This window comes from Phyllosticta citriasiana (genome assembly GCF_038021145.1).
Source record: "Phyllosticta citriasiana strain CBS 120426 chromosome Unknown IWZ02scaffold_6, whole genome shotgun sequence".
NCBI lineage: Eukaryota > Fungi > Ascomycota > Dothideomycetes > Botryosphaeriales > Phyllostictaceae > Phyllosticta > Phyllosticta citriasiana.
In genome coordinates this window covers 1,681,466-1,698,235 of record NW_027117283.1, presented here as the reverse complement: position 1 = coordinate 1,698,235, position 16,770 = coordinate 1,681,466, and the positions used below count along the sequence as shown (strand labels likewise).

The 16,770-nt window shown below is 53.4% G+C and overlaps 7 protein-coding genes and 1 non-coding gene across 8 annotated transcripts; 4 read left to right on the top strand and 4 right to left on the bottom strand.

The window, feature by feature from the left end:
- Window positions 1-49: 49 nt before the first annotated feature.
- Window positions 50-1,042, top strand: IWZ02DRAFT_377036 (uncharacterized protein; the record flags this gene model as incomplete). The annotated part of the gene is made up of 3 exons (XM_066764923.1): window positions 50-647; window positions 729-886; window positions 953-1,042. 3 exons carry the CDS (start codon window positions 50-52, stop codon window positions 1,040-1,042), a joined length of 846 nt encoding a protein of 281 aa, XP_066623301.1.
- A 912-nt stretch (window positions 1,043-1,954) lies between these two features.
- On the bottom strand, window positions 1,955-3,055 carry IWZ02DRAFT_262960 (uncharacterized protein). The gene has a single exon (XM_066763373.1). It carries the CDS (start codon window positions 2,877-2,879, stop codon window positions 2,154-2,156), a length of 726 nt encoding a protein of 241 aa, XP_066623300.1. The 5' UTR covers window positions 2,880-3,055; the 3' UTR covers window positions 1,955-2,153.
- IWZ02DRAFT_262016 (uncharacterized protein) lies at window positions 3,038-4,449 on the top strand. The gene has a single exon (XM_066763369.1). It carries the CDS (start codon window positions 3,373-3,375, stop codon window positions 4,171-4,173), a length of 801 nt encoding a protein of 266 aa, XP_066623299.1. The 5' UTR covers window positions 3,038-3,372; the 3' UTR covers window positions 4,174-4,449.
- Window positions 4,450-5,338: 889 nt separating this feature from the next.
- IWZ02DRAFT_518940 (cytochrome P450 monooxygenase GliC2) lies at window positions 5,339-7,552 on the bottom strand (the record flags this gene model as incomplete). The annotated part of the gene is made up of 6 exons (XM_066770729.1): window positions 5,339-5,850; window positions 5,921-6,028; window positions 6,090-6,374; window positions 6,432-7,050; window positions 7,100-7,284; window positions 7,337-7,552. The coding sequence occupies 6 exons, from the start codon at window positions 7,550-7,552 to the stop codon at window positions 5,626-5,628; spliced, it is 1,638 nt and encodes a 545-aa protein (XP_066623298.1). The 3' UTR covers window positions 5,339-5,625.
- Window positions 7,553-7,884: 332 nt separating this feature from the next.
- On the top strand, window positions 7,885-9,507 carry IWZ02DRAFT_262916 (branched-chain amino acid aminotransferase/4-amino-4-deoxychorismate lyase). The gene is made up of 3 exons (XM_066763372.1): window positions 7,885-8,088; window positions 8,144-8,940; window positions 9,006-9,507. Exons 1-3 carry the CDS (start codon window positions 7,989-7,991, stop codon window positions 9,243-9,245), a joined length of 1,137 nt encoding a protein of 378 aa, XP_066623297.1. The 5' UTR covers window positions 7,885-7,988; the 3' UTR covers window positions 9,246-9,507.
- Window positions 9,503-11,966, bottom strand: IWZ02DRAFT_263104 (FAD-binding domain-containing protein). Its single transcript, XM_066763374.1, has 3 exons — window positions 11,383-11,966; window positions 10,667-11,331; window positions 9,503-10,612 (listed from the first exon to the last, which is right to left on the bottom strand). The coding sequence occupies exons 1-3, from the start codon at window positions 11,490-11,492 to the stop codon at window positions 9,705-9,707; spliced, it is 1,683 nt and encodes a 560-aa protein (XP_066623296.1). The 5' UTR covers window positions 11,493-11,966; the 3' UTR covers window positions 9,503-9,704.
- Window positions 11,967-13,422: 1,456 nt separating this feature from the next.
- Window positions 13,423-14,586, top strand: IWZ02DRAFT_451288 (uncharacterized protein). The gene is made up of 3 exons (XM_066767528.1): window positions 13,423-13,663; window positions 13,722-14,038; window positions 14,091-14,586. The coding sequence occupies exons 1-3, from the start codon at window positions 13,606-13,608 to the stop codon at window positions 14,148-14,150; spliced, it is 435 nt and encodes a 144-aa protein (XP_066623295.1). The 5' UTR covers window positions 13,423-13,605; the 3' UTR covers window positions 14,151-14,586.
- A 537-nt stretch (window positions 14,587-15,123) lies between these two features.
- IWZ02DRAFT_t60 lies at window positions 15,124-15,208 on the bottom strand. The gene has a single exon. It is a non-coding gene; the product is annotated as a tRNA-OTHER (tRNA).
- Between the last annotated feature and the right edge of the window lie 1,562 nt (window positions 15,209-16,770).

Genomic DNA, 16,770 nt, shown 5'->3' with positions numbered 1-16,770 from the left:
GTCAATCCCTTCGTTCGACTAACTCGTCTAGCTCGGAAACCTAGCAGCCATGTCGACGCCTTTGGCGAAACGCCGTCGTCTTGAAGACCCTCAAAGTGTCCTTCGCAAGCCTTTTCGCTCTCCCTTCAAGACGCCTATCCGTCCAACTTCAAAACCTGATGAAGACTCGGCGAGCCAGTCATCTGCCGCCCAGGCATCTGCCTCGCAAGGCGACGCGGCGGAATCCTCTCCCATGTCTTCGCCTGCGTTGCCAGACTCGACCAAGTCATCTATCCCCGTTTCGCGCACAGTAACATCGAAGAGCACACCCAGACCACTGCCTAAGCCGGGAATGTCTCCCATGATGGCTCGAAAAGCTGCGTCTGATGATCCTGTCGCTCAAGAACTCAGAGCAGAGGAACAGAAGCAGCGGAGGATTGCCCGCCAAATCGCAAATATCAAGTCTGAGGTTGACACGTTTGAACAAGCCCTGGCGATCTCCACTTCAACAAAGGACCAAGAGCTCGAGGAGGTGATTCAGAAATGGCGAGAAGCCAGTCGGGCTGCTGCAGAAGAGGTCTTTGGCACTGTGCGCGATCGTGTGAACAAGATGGGCGGCGTCGGTGCTTGGCGCGAAAAAGAGCAGAGACAGCGCGAGTGGAAGCAAGGTTTTGATGCCGCCGAAGAGGAACCCGACCTGGATGACAGCGAAGACGACGACGAAGATGACGATGATGAACTGACGCCAGAAGAGAGAGACGCCAAGCGAATCGCCAAAGAACAACGTGCCGAGGCAAGAGCTGAAGCAAGGAGAGAAAGAGAATGGCGCAAAGAGGAAATGGAAAGGGAGAAAGAAGAGCTGGAGGCTCAGCAGCCAAAAGCCACGGACGAAGGCGCCAATGATGATGTAAGACGCTCTGAGCACGGCATTGCTTGGGAGTCTTGATTGTGATGGATGCTGACAGCATGGCAGAGCTTCACCATGGACATGATGCTCAAGACGCTCAACATCGACTTGGACATCATTGGTTGGGATAAGCAAAGCCAACGCTGGATTGGTTGACTTGTTCCGGCCCCCAAACGCCAGTAACGACACGACCACGACTCGACGAACAAATTATTGCAAGTCCTCAATTGCTATATTCTCAGGAGGTACAATTTCTCTTCATTCGCCTATCAGCGTTCTATACTCACCTCTTCTTCGTCTTTGCTGGCGACTTTGCTTCACCGCCATTTCCCTGCGCACTATGTACAGTTTCTTGCGCCAATTGCAATGTACTATGTAAGAGTATGACTACCCGACATGATACAGCATCCAAGTGCATTCTCGTCATGCCCAGAAGCCGAATGTCATTTGTTACCTCCCTAATTCTACTCTTGGTATAGATGCGAAGTCCAAAGTTTCCACGCTAGCAAATCCCCTCTTGTCCTTTCTGAGGAACCCCGCAACGATCGCACTCATGCAAATAATCAGATGGCGTTTTACTAGCAGGCTCCTTGTCCTTGCCATGTCGGTTCGACGAGACCAATCAAGGGGCTGGTCACCAAGATGACAATGGCGAGCGCATTGAGCTAACCCTCGAGGGCGTCATGTCCTTGTCAAAATCCCTTTTCAGGATTTATGACCTGAGGATGGACCAATCATGGACACCAGGTACCCGACTTAGAACGCCTCCACGGATTGACTTCAGCTCGGAGTATCCCTCTCTTGACATTCCGAGAAATGTCTCATTTGGGGTCGAGATATTATCCTTCGGAGCGGCAGCTGCTCTTTAGAAATGGGAATACTGCTCCGATGATGGATCCTGTCCGGAAATGGCGGCAAACAGGCGCGCGAGTTCCCACAATCTTCAAATCATGGATGCAATGCTGATTGCCAAACCCTACCACAATCGGCTAATGTCAACGCAGCGACGTTTGCAGCAGCAGCATCACACCGGTCCTCACATGAGTCCTCGGAAGGCTGCAGCCTCCTGTATGGCCTGACGAACCCCCACCACGGCCTGGAGCACCTGCAGGAGTAGAGCACCATGGACTGCGCCTCCATATGGCACCCCTGGCATGCAGGCCGTTGCTTATCCGGCAATACTTTTACAAATAGGCGTTCGCAGTGGGGCGTCGGAAAGTAACAAGGCAAATGACCGAGGACTAGGCATAACACCAACATTGTGTTATCATCCAGCCGCCGTTGGTATCAGTCGAGAGGGGGGGATGGTCTGTGCCAAAAAAGAAGATTTTCTCAGCCTGGTAAAGTGATTCGCTGACGGATCGACCAGTATCCGAGTTGTTGGAAAGCTGAATGACACAGGCAACGTCGACAGTCGTCGATGCAAGTTGGCAGCTCGAGCACGGGCAGCACGATGATGTATGCCTTTGCAATGTCCATCTCGATTCTCGATTCTGACCGGTGAAGAGGAATCCCCCTTCCAACGCCCAAAGACGCTGTGCCACCTTTTGCAAGCGAAGGATCGATAGAATGGCATGCGAGTAAACGCCAGCCACCGTATTTCCATGATCATCCCGCAGGACTGCAATTGGCAGGATGCAAGCAGCACGCGAAAGCATCTTGCAGGCAGGCAGGCAGGGGATGAAGTCGAGCGTCGCGGTCGCCGGTCGGCCAGGCAGCGAGTGGAGCAATCATGGCAGGCCAGTGTCGACGTGCTGGGAGAAGAGAGCGAGAGTGCCCGCATGAGTATCACGGTCGGTTCGTCATGGAGCAATGCAATTGGTGGGCAGCTGCCATGTCTTTGCCGGTGGTCGCCGTGAGCTGGGGCCGGGGTGCACAATGACGGCCCAATCAGCGTCGTCCCTCCAGCCGCCGGTGCTGTTGCACTCGACCTCCGTCCACTCGACGTCCAAACCCAAGCGCTCGACTGCAAGCCCACCGTCCACCTCCCCATGCAATGCACATCCCATGCGGACGCCGTGTCATGCTCGATGCGGACACGGCAGCATCCCGGTCCGTCACTGCCTGCCTGGGCCGCAAACCTGACTGGACCAGGCGAGTTTGGGTCCCGATGCTATATAGACTGCCGCTGCCGTCCTCGCGTCAGACTTTTTCTGGTCTTCAGCAAGCCTGAGAAACCAAGAGCTGACTGTTAGCTGTTGTTTGTTGTTTTTTTCTTCTACTTCTTTTTACTATCCCCCCCCTTGCTATTCACTAATTCACCCCACAAGAGTCTGGCACTCTTCCCCAACATCATACGGCACTTTACGACTACAACGCGAAAAATCCACTAATCAACCAAAATCGCCTAATTCATCATTCTTGTCGCTGGACGACGCACCACAGCATTCGGCAAAGTCCAATCTAATAGCAGCTCTTCTTGCTCGAAGCAAACCTCTTCCACAAGTTTCCAAAGCCATCATTTTGACAATTCTCGACGACCGAAAATGGCCGCGATCCAGCTCAACTTCACTCTCCGCACGTCTGCCAACTGCAAGACGGTTCATCTGCTTGGTTCTTGGGACAATTACAATGGACAACTGCCCCTTTCCAAGGACGCAACCAAGGCTGGTGGATGGAAAGGCACCTTCCGTTTCCAGGGCGCCACGCTCAAGCAAGGCCAACGATACTGGTACTACTACATCATCGACGGCTATCACGTCTCGCATGACCCAGCCCGAGAATTCACGACGGAACCAACCACTGGCCGCAAGCTCAATGTCCTGGACATTCCAGGAGGCAGGACATCGACCAGCAGCAGCACGCACCACTCGACTTCGAAGCGACACTCACGACACAGCTCCATCGACGTAGCCAAGGGACGTTCACTTTCGCCCTCGCAAATCAAATCACCACGTCCGGTCAAGCCAGGCCAGGTACGCCAAATCGTCAACGGGACGTACGAGCCGGCGACCGTCGAAGCACTCACATCGCGCTTCAGCCGGACGACTATTGCCGAGAGCGACGAGGACGACTACGACGACAGTGACATTGACTCAGATGTGCCGTCGCTGACGTCGCGCAGCAGTCGCAGCAGCAACTCGAGCTCGCCTAGCAGCGTGTCGAGCACCAGCTCCTGCTGCACTTGTGAACGATACGGCATCACGCGTTCAGGAGACCGTGTCAAGCTCGACTGTGGCGGCTCGCGCTGCGGTTACCCAGACGAGAGCTCAGAGTGTTCGTCGTCGGACGACGAGGAGTATCGCGCCCGCACCACGCGCCGACAGGGCATCTGTGTGCGTCGATAGACCGACGCCACCGAGGCTCGATGTGGTGTGGGCGGAACCTCTCTGCTTCGGCTGCACCTCGTCGCGTCGACAAGATCTGACGACTTTCACTCTCTCTCTTCACGATTCGCTGTGTGTCTTGCTGCTACTGCTTCTGTTCGTTGCTGTCGCTATCACCTGTGTTTGATTATTTTCCCGTTCCCTACAGGCACTTCTCTCGCAGACTCGACCACCGTTATGCGTCGAGGAGAGAGGAGAAAGGCCTCGGAGAACACTACAAGCTGGATCCGCATTTCGATATGCGTGAACCCTTAATTCACGACCACGACCATATTTCCCTCGTTTTGGTCCCCGTCGGGTCGAGGACGGCGCTGCCGCAGACCATTACCCACTCGCTTGTCCGGGTCCCACACACGCGCCAGCAGGCTCTGGAGTGCGTGAGCGAGATTCGCCCAGGTTGAGCGACTCGGCTGCGGCTGTCCTCATTCGCCGTTCGCAGCAATTTAGCTGCCCGGTATTTCGTCACTGGCACCGCACTCGTCGCCTCTGGCGTCGAGACCTGCGGTGTGAAGGGAGAAGCAAGTGCGCAGCGCTCGAGGGCTTCTCCTGAGGAGAAGAGAGTGTATGGGTAAGGTAAACGAAGGGGGACCCGAAACGAATCAGACTACGGCCGGACACGAGAGCGAGCTGCACGGCGCTCGCGCGCCTGCTCCGGCAAGAGGGAGGGAGGGAGGAGGGCGTGGAAGTATGTTAGAGCGTTTCCACTGCGAGTGGAATGGTCAATTCAACTACGTACTGCCCATGCATCATGACGCCTTTGCTTGCTCGCTTGCTTGTTTCGCGCCTGTCCTGTGCTGCTTTACCCTTGAGTCCCTGCCCCTGGAGTGCGGGTCGCTTCGGCCTGTTGCGTTTCTGCGTCCCACTCATTCTCTCACTCCCCATACCCACCGTCATCGCACGCACAGAAAGTCGCTCCACAGCGCTTGCGTGCGTGCGTGCGTGCGTGGGTCACCGCGTCATCTCACGTCTACGTTCCCTGTCCAGATCGTGTGTCTGGCCCTGATCCTGACCCAGAACCCGACTCCGCGCTTGGTCACGCGTGGTAGTCACCTAACAGGTGGAGACACACAGTCATTTGCAACCTTCCTGTCGAATCAAACCAGCAGCTCTAACAACCGTTGACGAAGCAGATCATAATCGAGCCATCAACCCGAGTCTTCCATCAGCTTCCCCGTGGACACAGGTCATAGCAAGGGGGGCATTGAGGTGGTGTAGAACAAGAGCGGAAAAAGTACCACCCTCATCGCCAAATACTACACTATACCAAGTAATTGGAGTACAGGTCATTCTTTATGAATACGAATAAGAGGAATACGCAATAGAATAAGTAAGCACTGCGAACGAAAACCGTCAAACCCAATAACGGCCCGAAAACGACAAAGGAATCTACAGCAGAAACTCATTCCAACACACTCAAAATCTCGGCAGCCTCTCCTTCAGGAGCAACTCGACGTCAAACATGCCAACCCACGTGCTCTTGTCCGTCTTGAATGCGCCCTCGACCTTGGAGTCGTCCTTGCACAGCACCTCGTAGTTGTCGTACAGGTGCATGAGGACGGATCGCAGCTGCTTGTCGGCGAAGAATTGGCCCATGCATTTGCGCGAGCCGTATCCAAAGGTGTAGAGGTTGTAGCGGAGCTGTTGAGCAAAGTCAGTCAGTCAGTCAGTCAATCGGGCGCCAGGAGGCATGGGAATTGGGTCGACGTACGTCGTTCTGGGTAAGTCCCTTGAACCGCATCGGGCGGTACTGCTTGCTGTCGGCGCCCCAGAAGGGATTGCGGATGTTGATGCCGTACGTGTCGCTGATGACGCTGGTCTGCAGGTAAGTCGTTAGTAGTTGAGGCTGGACTCCAAGCAGAGCATATGCCGACACGTACCCCCTTGGGAATGAAGTAGCCGCCCAGGACCTTGTCGACAGTAGCCTCTTCAGGGAACGAAAACGGCAGCGTTGGCTGCAGACGCAGCGACTCGAGAATGATGAAGTGGAGAAGGGTGTCCTTGCGCGCCAGGTAGCTCTGCTGGTCGTGTCTGTTGGCGTCGATTTCGGCAACGAGGTCCTTCTGAACCTCGACGGCATCGGCCAGCATGATGCAAGCGGAGACGAGAACATGAGCAGTGATGTCCAGATTGGCGTACGTGGCCTCGGCCACTGTCTGGAGGAGCTGATTGCTATGTCAGTACAAGATCCCGTATCCAGCAGGGGGGCCTGGACTACTCACCTCGTCTTCTGTAATCTTTCCAAGAGCAACATCCCTCCACAGCTTCATGATGGGGAGTTCGGGCCTGTCGAAGCGAGCGGACCGCATCATCATGTTCCACGCCTTCCAGCGCTTCGAGTACTCCAAACCAATGCCGTACTGGAACGGCGTGTACATCATGCGCGTCGGCCTTCTGCGCGCGAGACCAGCCTTGAGCGTTGTGATAGAGATGAGCATAAAGATCTGGCCAATATCCCACAGCTCCTTCTTCTCGGTGTCCGTCATGTCTCCAAAGAGCACGCGCGACGTCTCCATCAAAGGGAAAGGCATGAGCGATTTGGCGGCATCAATGACGAAGCTCTTGTCGTTGTTGGATCCGGAGTCGACGCGCGATTCACGGATGCGCTCGACAAACTCCTGACCGGAGCGGTTGATCTGTCCCATTTGGCGCATGGCAATGGTGTTTGTGAGCAGCGGGTCGACGCTCTTGCGCACCTCGCGCCAGCGGTCGCCGCTGATGAAGCCGACGGCGTGACCCATGACGTTGGTGAGCGCCCAGCCGCCACGGGTGGTGAAGGTCTTGCGGTGCTGGCTTGCGTCACTGAAGAAGTTGGCTACGTCTTCAGGGGTAGTGATGACACTGAACCACTAGTGAGTAAAAGCCGGACTCGATCGTAGAGAAAGCGTACACTTCGCTGAACGTGCCGGCCCAGATGCGGTAGGTTTTGCCGTATTCCTTCAGCCACTCGTCGCTCTTCTTCCTGTGGTCAAAGAACTTTTCCAGCGTGTTTCCATGGGGCCATTGGTACTTGGGACCATCCATGGTCTTTTTGCCATCCGCGGTCTTGATCTTCGTCGACCAGTCGAGGTAGGGCTGCAGGATCTACTCAGCGAAAAAATTCCGGCCATTTCATTCTGCAACTTACGTGCAATACAGCACTGATGATTTGCGGGTTCTTGTACAGAACCAGGATAACAAAAATCAAAAGAGCCAAACCACCAGCGATGGTGCCAATCGTTGAAGGTGGTACCGACTGGGAGATTGATAGGTGCGGTAGGGCCTTTGAGAAAGCCTTTCCCAGTCCGTGGGACTTGAGTTGTGCCTTGGACAGTACAACCGCCCAGAGATCGTTGGACGACATTATTGAATGGGCTGAAACTTTTGAATCGAGAGAGAGATTGTCAGGAAGAGGGAGATTCGAAGAGGGCGAGTGAGTTGATGGTCCAGAAAATCTTGTGAGAACATCTTTCCTTTTTGTGCGTGCCCATCCTTTCTCGCAGTCGGCATGCGCAGTCTCTTTCGAAACCCAATCAAAAATCTCTTATTGTCCTGATAGTGGCCGGATGGCGAAGAGGTGGTGCTTCACTCAGCCCTGCTGACCGGAGTGTAGGGCTGGCCCCCTCGGACAGTAACGCCGGTCCATATCCGCAATTAGAGTCTCAGCCCCATATGTGATTGACACACGCACCTCGAACTCTGTTTGAAGATAAATGCAGATGATGTTGCCCAGAAATGTCAAGTTCGCAAAGAAATCACAAACTTTCTGGCCTACTCTGTAACTACCACGCTCTCGCAAAATGGCCCCCGTCTCTTTTGACTCGGAAGGAGTTGCATCGCTCCCTTTGGAGCAATCGAATGCAGATGCTGTTGAAACTCCGCAGCCAACAAATCAAGTTGGTGAGTAGGCCTTCAGCAAAATCTTGTCAAAAGCTCATACGACTGACCTCTTCAGACTGGGAGAAGATGAACTTTACCTACGAGCACAGCAACGGCCACGTCGAATCGACATTCAGCATCACCACGGGAGAGTGGTCCGCGCCCGAATTCGTTTCCGACCCCTTCCTCCGCATCCACGGACTGGCACCGGGCCTCAACTACGGCCAGCAAATCTACGAAGGCCTCAAGGCCTTCCGCAACCCCTCGGGCCAAATCAACATCTTCCGCCCCTCAGAGCACGCAAAGCGCATGCAGCACTCGGCCTCAGCGGTGCTGATCCCTCCCGTGCCCGCCGCGCACTTCCTACGCTGCGTCAACATGGCCGTCTGGCGCAACGCCGAGTTCGTGCCCCCGCACGGCAGCGGCGCCGCCATGTACATCCGGCCGCTGTGCTTCGGCTGCGGGCCGCAGCTGCAGCTGAGCCCACCGTCCGAGTTCCGGCTCGTCGTCTTCGTGCAGCCGTCGCCGCCGTACCACGGGCTGCGGCCGCTGCCGTGCCTTGTCATGGAGGAGTTTGACCGCGCGGCGCCGCGTGGGACTGGAGGCGCAAAGGTCGGCGGCAATTATGCGCCTGTCATTCCGTGGAGCGCGAAGGCGTATAAGATGGGTTTTCCCATGACGCTGCATCTGGATAGCAAGACACGGACTGAGGTTGAGGAGTTTAGTACCAGCGGTTTTATTGGGATCAAGGAGGGTGCGGACGGTGATGTCGTCATGTGCATCCCTGACACCAAAAACGCCATCGCCAGCATCACGAGCAAGACGTGCGTTGAGCTGGCGGAGAGCTGGGGTTGGAAGGTCGAGAAGAGATCCGTAAGTCCATCATCCAAAAGGTTCATCGAAGATGAATGAATATGCTGACTTTTCATTCACCACAGATCCAATACAAGGAGCTCGCAGACTTTTCAGAGGTGTGTGCTGCTGGGACCGCGGCGGCGCTCGTCTCTATTTCTTCCATCACTTGCCTCTCCACGAACGACAAGTTTGAGTACCCGGACGCCGGTACTGACGGTGGAAAGTACCGCAACCGTCTGCTTCAGGCTATCTTTGCGAGACAGCAAGGGACTGCCGCGGATGATTTTGGCTGGCTCCACGAGGTGAAGAGTGATGCGGAATAAAGGAATGGATGGGATGAGGACTGACGAGAAGCACTAAAGTGCCTGGTGTCTATTTCTTTGAGATCTTGTCAGCAGTATTCATTGAAATCGGGCTCGATTTTCATGTCTAGGAACGAGGGCATTCATACCTTTGAAATGTATCTTTTGTATTCATGTTCCAGGATATTCTGTGAGGCAATATGATTGAATGCTTTGGAGATCACCATTTCACAAAGCTTATGGAAACATGAATGCTGAAGAATTATGAGCTAGATTTAGATGTGGGGGAAATCCTCGTGTTCTTCCACCTTAGTCCACAATGAAGCCGTTGCGCTATGGCATGCTGCTAACTAAGATAAAATGGGGAAAAATGGGAAAAGAAGCGCAAGATCAACGCGATGGAAACATGATAATAGCAAAGGTCATACAAGGTCGTTATGTGCATCAGTGACCTCCCAGTCCACCCTCTCAACAACTGCGTTAAAAGTGCTCCTTCCAAAACTTGAACCGCACGTCGCTCGACGTCGCTCCTGCGCAAGCTTTCCTAATCTCTTTCGCCGCGCCGCTCGGACCGCAGAAGTAGACTCCCACATCTGTTCGCAGCGTCGCCTCCAAGCCCGTCATGTACGTACGGCTCATGATGCCGTCGCGCATGCCAGCAAGCAGTTTGCAAAAGTCGGGGCGGCCAAAGCTTGTGCGACTGCGTAGTTCTGTAAGGGGGTCTTTGTCGGTACCAACGGAGTTGAGGACAATGTTGGTCGCCGTGTCGACGTCGACGCGCGCTGTCAGGTACGTGTGGATGCGGAGGAAGTCCGTGTCATCGGTAGGCGCGAGTGGAGACTTAGGCACGGCGGAGTTGAGAGTCTGCGACTCCAGGCTGAAAAGCAGCGCCTGGAACCACTCAAAGGAGGAAGTGTCTTTGCAGACCCAGATAAATTCGACGCGACGAAGACGGCGCGGTGGGTTGGGCGAAAGACGCAGGTGCCAAATGTTTTTGAGAATGGATGCCCATGGCGTCACGCCAATGCCCGTGCCGATTAGCACTGCAATTTCGTTGTCAAAAACGTCTTCGGCAGGCGCTCCATAGGGCCCATCAATGCGGATGCTGGGCATCTCCTGTCCGTGTTGGAGCGCCACCTCGTACATGCCCATTGGATCCATGTCATCATAAAGCTTCGCTTGCGCGGGACCCGCACCAAGCGCATCGGCTAGAGCGCGAGTCCAGTCCCCGACCTGCCGAACGTGGATGCTGACGTACGGGTCGAATGGGCAGGACGTAATAGTGAATGGGTGCCATTGGTTGTAGGAAACAGCGGGACAATTGATGAAGAGCCACTGGCCGGGCTTGTATTTGAACGATGGTTTGACGAATTGTATCTCGACGGCATCTGAAACGGGTTAGCCTTGTAGTTTGGACCGGCATTGCTGTTCCTAATGCTTACCGTATGGGTGACGAATCACTTTAGTGATTGTCGTCTCCCTGCGCGCTCTGATCTCGCGCGCGATGCGTTCAACAAGATAGATGGCGCCGCCCACAAGCTCCCATCGCCAGCCTTCGTAGCCGAGGCAGTGGTTCCAGAACGGTCTCCCCGCAAAAGGTGAGATTGGATCTGTCGTGTCGCGGACAAAACATCCAGTGGCGTGTGTGTACATACCCAAGAGGAATGGAATGAACAAGTGATGCGTGTACCAAAAGGTCTCATAGGATTGCTGGCGGATGCGGTGATGAGCAGTCGTGTATATTAAGAGCATGCAGAGGAGCATAATATGTCCGGTTATGCCGCCTGCCTGAGTGTAGTGGATTTGGAGCGCGAGTTCGGGTCTGACCTGGGTTTTCTCGACGTTGAAAAAATTCACGTAGTGTCCGGCGGTATGGATGACTGTAAACACCAGCAGGGCGTAGGCGACTTGTCGATGAAACCATTGAGACTCATCCAGAGGAAGCCATCTGACCTTTGGACGAACGACTCGAAGAAGGGTCCGACACATGGGGAGGAGTATGAGGAGCGTGTCTACCGATAGGACCAGACCAGCTCCTCTAGATATCCATACAGACCATCTGAGTTTATTGAGTGCTGCGAGGCGCTCGTCTGTTGCTTGCTTCCACCTACAATTAATATGTCAGTCAAGTGATTGACGCATGGAGTGCCTTACTTACCATCCTACTGCAAAAATTGCAATGTGAAAGCCGTAAAACAAAAAGTAAAATACCAACTTCCTCGGCTCGAAATGAGCCTTCCAGCTCTTTTTCTGCTGTTGAACAGCCATGTCGGACGTCGTAGAATGAATATCGGGTGATTCCAAGGCTCAATTCCACGAAATTGAAATCTTCCGAGGTGCGCGTTGACGAACGGCAAGAAACAAAGGATCGAAAGCAAGGCAAAACTCTTGCTACAGCCCAAGGCTTTGACAAAGATTCCACAGATAATGCACCGAAAAATGATGAGGACGCGATGCCCTTTCCCAAGAACGCAAGGAAGGTTTATGGGCGAGCAGAGCTTCGAAAGTACTCCCTGTAAGAACAAAGTACAAAAAATTTGTCCCTACAATCAGAATACGCTGACTGTCTCGGTCGCGCAGTCACGCGCCGATCAAACGCTACTGCTTACGAAGAATTATGCCCAGCAGAGTCCTCCAAAAGGTGTTTCAACAAGGATGGCCGTTTCTTGGGAAAGCTTGTCTCAATTTGACGTGAAGAGCCGCAGCCGCTATGATTGGCTGCTTCCCCTGGTGGTGTGAGATGCGGAGCGGGATAACGATGACAGCGTCGTCAAACGAGCGGTAACGTGTATTGGAATGCGGGAAGCTGGGGGGACTAGCAGCCTTGGGAATCGCGTTGCCGTCGGAAGGGTGTGTCAAGTCTGAGACTGACACTCGATACCCATGTTGCGGAGGATGTTTTGAAAAATCTTTCCAATCCTGACGCGACGATGTGTGATTCCAAGCTCTTGATTGGGGCGAACTGAGGCTCTGATGGGCCGGTTACCAACTTTCGCCTATTCTTGGACCTCCTTAGCGGCGTCGATGGTGTCGACGTGATGTTGAGACTTCTTGTGATTGTCGCGGCCGAGTTCTTGGGATAGGCGCTTCTCGAAGGATTCTTGCTAGGTTCTTTCAACGCCTATCCTGTTGAGTCTGTCGCGGACGCAAAATTGTCGGCTGCTGCCTCAGAGTATAGGAGGATTCTCGAGGCGAGGCCTTGTTGACTCGACCAAAGCTACGTTTTGGGCTCGTGTACGAAACCGTAGTCGAGGTATGGAGGCGGTGGTTCGAAATAGTCTTGGAATTTGCGTGCAAACACCACTCTGGACGGAAAGGCCGATATTCCGAGAAGAGTCCAGCAGTTTTTGCAGAGGGCGACGCTATGTTTGGGGTGTTTGGAGGAGCTGGTGCAAAGAAGTCTTGATGACACGGGATATGCAGAAGACGGACAGGCGACAGAAGTGGAGCAACGTGCAGCACCCTTGGACCACATCATGTCTCGATTGCGTGGCAGGGCAGCTGTTTGCCATGGGCGCTTGTGAAGTTGTGGAAGGCGGTGGACAATGCCTGCAGCTGTTCCTGACCACTCGTTAGACTGCAGCCAACGGGACGCAGCCTGTAGGCGCCGACATGATGCACGATGCGTGCACGCGAAAGCTGTTCCAATATCTCTGGAACCAGCATAGGCATCGTGCTGACAAAAGAGGATACACACGGCCGAGCCAAGGCCCAAGCCTCTAGTCGATAGAGCCGACATGTTCTGGCAGGTTGATTGGAGATTTGGCCGCGCCGTTGTCAAGACGTGAGGACTGGCCAGTGAAACTTCATCATGGCCAAGGCATGGAAAACTCTCCCAAGAAACACTGCCCAAGATCCTGAAGTGGCTTCATCATGTTGTGTTTTGCGATGGAGAGAGCGAGTCGCCGGGCAGCGGACGAGGCTTTTGACGGGTCAAGCCTCAGCTTGGCCTTGGTGATGTGGAGGTGCCGTGACAAGTCATGGCAAGAGAGAGCGAGGAGCAGAGGGGCCAATGAGTAGGTGCAGGGCGGGTGTCACGTCGATGGCGGGTGTGACATGGTGGTGAGGATGGGAGAGGGTTGGGGTTGGCCGCGGCTGTGATTTGCTGCTTCCCCTGGCGCGACGGCGCGCGCACCAGCCCCAGGGCGCTTAGCACCCAGCACCCCACCTCGCATGCATACTCCACTCCATCCATCAAAAACTTCCAACGCCCACTTCTTCGTTGCGACGGTCAATCGTATTCCTGACACTCCAGATCCTTCACTCTACTCGGCTTACCCAAGCCCCACCGCCTCGTCATAGATATATTGCTAATGTCGTTGCTCCTCAACATCAAGAAGTTGCCCTCACGCCCCTGCTACTTTCGCCAATCACTCTCGACATGGGCAAATTAATCAAGAACCACTGGGCTCGCTTGATCATGCTCACAGCTTCCGCTTGTACGTATCTTTTGGGACCTTCCCTTATCTTGATTCCTTTCTGACATGATTGAAATAGATCAAGTTGGTGCATCCATCGAGGGATTCTTTTGGCCAAAGATATTCTGGGACTTTTTGACCCGCAACCTCGATGGAGCAGTGAAGCCAGTTCCGGCACTTCAAATCATCAACCTCCTCCTCGGTCTACTGGGCTTTGCTTGGGAATGGCCCCTCAGTCTTCTGGCCGGATCAGCTCTACACAGATCCATGGAAGCCCGATTGGTCGTTTATCCCCTGAGCACCCTCGCGGCTTTGCTCATCTACCAAGGAACGAATGCTGGCCTTTACTACATTGTTGGAATGGTTGTTTACTTCTGGGCTTATAGCGAAGGCGAGGTACGTGTATTCTTTCTGCTTCTCTGTTGACTTTTTGCTGATTGTTCTCCAGGTCGTATGCGCAAAGCCTTGGACCTTACCCAAGCGGAGTCGGCCCGCTATGGGAGTTTGAAGATACCCTTCATGTGTTGGAGTTTGGGATTTGCATCGGGCACAGCGAGGCGCTTTTGGACTTTTCGTGCTGCTGCAAGATGACAGCGCATTTTTCTACAATTCAGATACCTAATCCTCGTGCTGAGACCACACGAAATAACGTCACCGGCTGGCGCAATGGAAGCATCTTGTTTCTCAACTATTTGCAGTTGTCCTCATTCTCGGTGCAATACTTCACAGACGCGGCTACTTGGTGGAGCAAGGCGAAGTTGTGGGGAGCTCCATCTTACCACATCTCGCGACGATGACTTCGTGAGCGCGAACTCTGACCTGTTCCAGCATCCATTCGTAATGAGGGATTAGAAACAAATCAGGAAAATACCCCTGAAACACTTGGTTACCCCTGAGCTTTAGTGAACGTACTGATCTTTTGACATGTTGCAGAAAGAATTAAGAACCTCAATTGTCGCAGAAAATACAAGCAGCCTGTCAGACAAAAACCTGTGCTTTGCTCATCCTTCTGGATCGGGCCGCGTCGCCTCCATACGTAGTGCTGACCCCGGGGACACGTCCGCGCTTCACAAACATACTCCGAAACCCAAAACTTGTCCCTGTTGTCACCACTGCTGCGCCAAGATGTCTCGAAACAGTACACTCTATTAAAAAAAAATGTGAAAAAAACCTCAATTACATACCGCTCTCCAAAACTAAGAGCGAATCGACGCGTGAGCAGTCTCTAAAAACTAACCCGCGCTCAACAGGGGAGTGTGCGTACGTGAGCATGTAGCATCCTACCATGTTCCGCGGATCCCTGGAACTGTGAGTCGCAAAATATGTCCAGAAAGAAAGTTACGATCACCATCTCATCTTCAGTCCACCACAACAGCCCCTGGATACGCACAGATGCTCGCTACCACACAACCACCGTCGCCCGCCCAAAGCAACAGGCAATCCATCGGGGCAAAAGAGAAATCAAAAGACCAAAAGACAGATAGATCGGCCAGGAATTGAACCTGGGACTTGCCGCGGGCACGACTGTTGTTGCCACGGCATGCGTTACCACTACACCACCAATCCGTTTGCAGATCTGCCGCTATGTGGAAGTACTAGGCACAATTCTTTATATGCAAAGATCTTTGCTTCAACTCTTAGTGTAAGCTCCCACTTTCTGCCTTCCTGTCATGCAGAATTTCTTGCTGCCACGTGTCTCACGCGTGATTCAAATGCACTATCGTTTTGCTTCAAAAACTCTCAAACCGCTCCAGAAAGCTAACTCTCGCGTGTAGAGCTGCGTGGGCGTAGATTAGGGCAAAATGGTCTCCGTGATCACGTCAGCGGCGACTTTTTTTCGATGGACCCTGAGTATCTGACTGATGCGGCGAGGCTTCAAAGTTTTGGCTATGGTTTCTTCACCCGAGCATCTCCAGTTGCTCCAATGCTGACTGGACATTTGGTATTCTGCCCAGCGTTCGAGTGTTCGAGTGCTTGGAAGCATTGATACTTCGAGCGGTCATTGCCGGTCGCTGGACGTCTGGATGTTGGATGTAATTGAATGCATACTTGCGGATTTAATGCCACACTTCCAAAGCTGTATAGAGTCTTGAGAGAATGGGAAGAAGTTGTTGAGGGTCTAGACATTTGAAGTGTGGCAGCGCGCGACTGGCGATTACTCCATTTCAGGTATTTCTGCATTCGAAAATAAAGGGATCAGATAGACGGTGATTTCAGCCATGAAGAAGGGAATTGCCATGTACGGAACCAGATTATTAGCCAATTTCCAATGGGTCCGAAAGTGCAGAAAGCCTGCCCGGGAACGCCGTCTTGCTCCACCACCATCCACAAACAGACCAGAAATTCAACACACCAGCAACGCGGATTCCAACCATTGATGACTAGCTATTCAAGTTGCGCCCGAACTGTTGCTGCTCTCCCACGCGGACATCCCATGGATGATGAAACTAGTCTACCCAAGGTCGGAACCCAAAGGCAGGAAACACTGAGCCCCCAACACAACAAAACTCATCGTCCCAGCAACGAGTGATCCGTGGTCGCGCTCAGCCAGGAAACGAGATATATCAAGCAACCAGATTATGGCAGTTCTGAAAGTGAGTTCACCGCGAAGTAGGCCGGCATCATGCCATGGCATGGGCATCGGAAAAGTATGGATTGACGTTATCAACGGCTTTCAGTTCGCAATAGAAATAGAAGTCAAATTTGAGATAAGTTTTGTGTCTACGGAACAGACGTTGAGACTTTTGGGCGAAGTTCGTGGTACCCCAGAATTTTCCCTTACTCGGCACATGTTGAGTAGAATGGCTGGTTTCTGGGCTCAAAGTAAGACTTTCCCAGCAGTTTGATTCAGTAACAGGAAAGTGCGGAAGCAGATGCTGTTGGGGGTGTTGAGGAAGAAAGCAACTTCCCAAAGTTTTGCACCCTGGATGGCTCGGTCCTGGAGACCATGGTTGAAGTAATTTCCCCCTAACAGCAAAGGCCCAAAGCACATAAAAGCGCGAGTTCCTCTCTCTCTTGTTCCTCTTGCCTCTCCATCTAAACTCAACTATTTTCACTACAGCGAAAACAACAGCGACAAAGACAACAGACCTCGACCTACCACCCAAAGCATTTACGACACTTCAAGT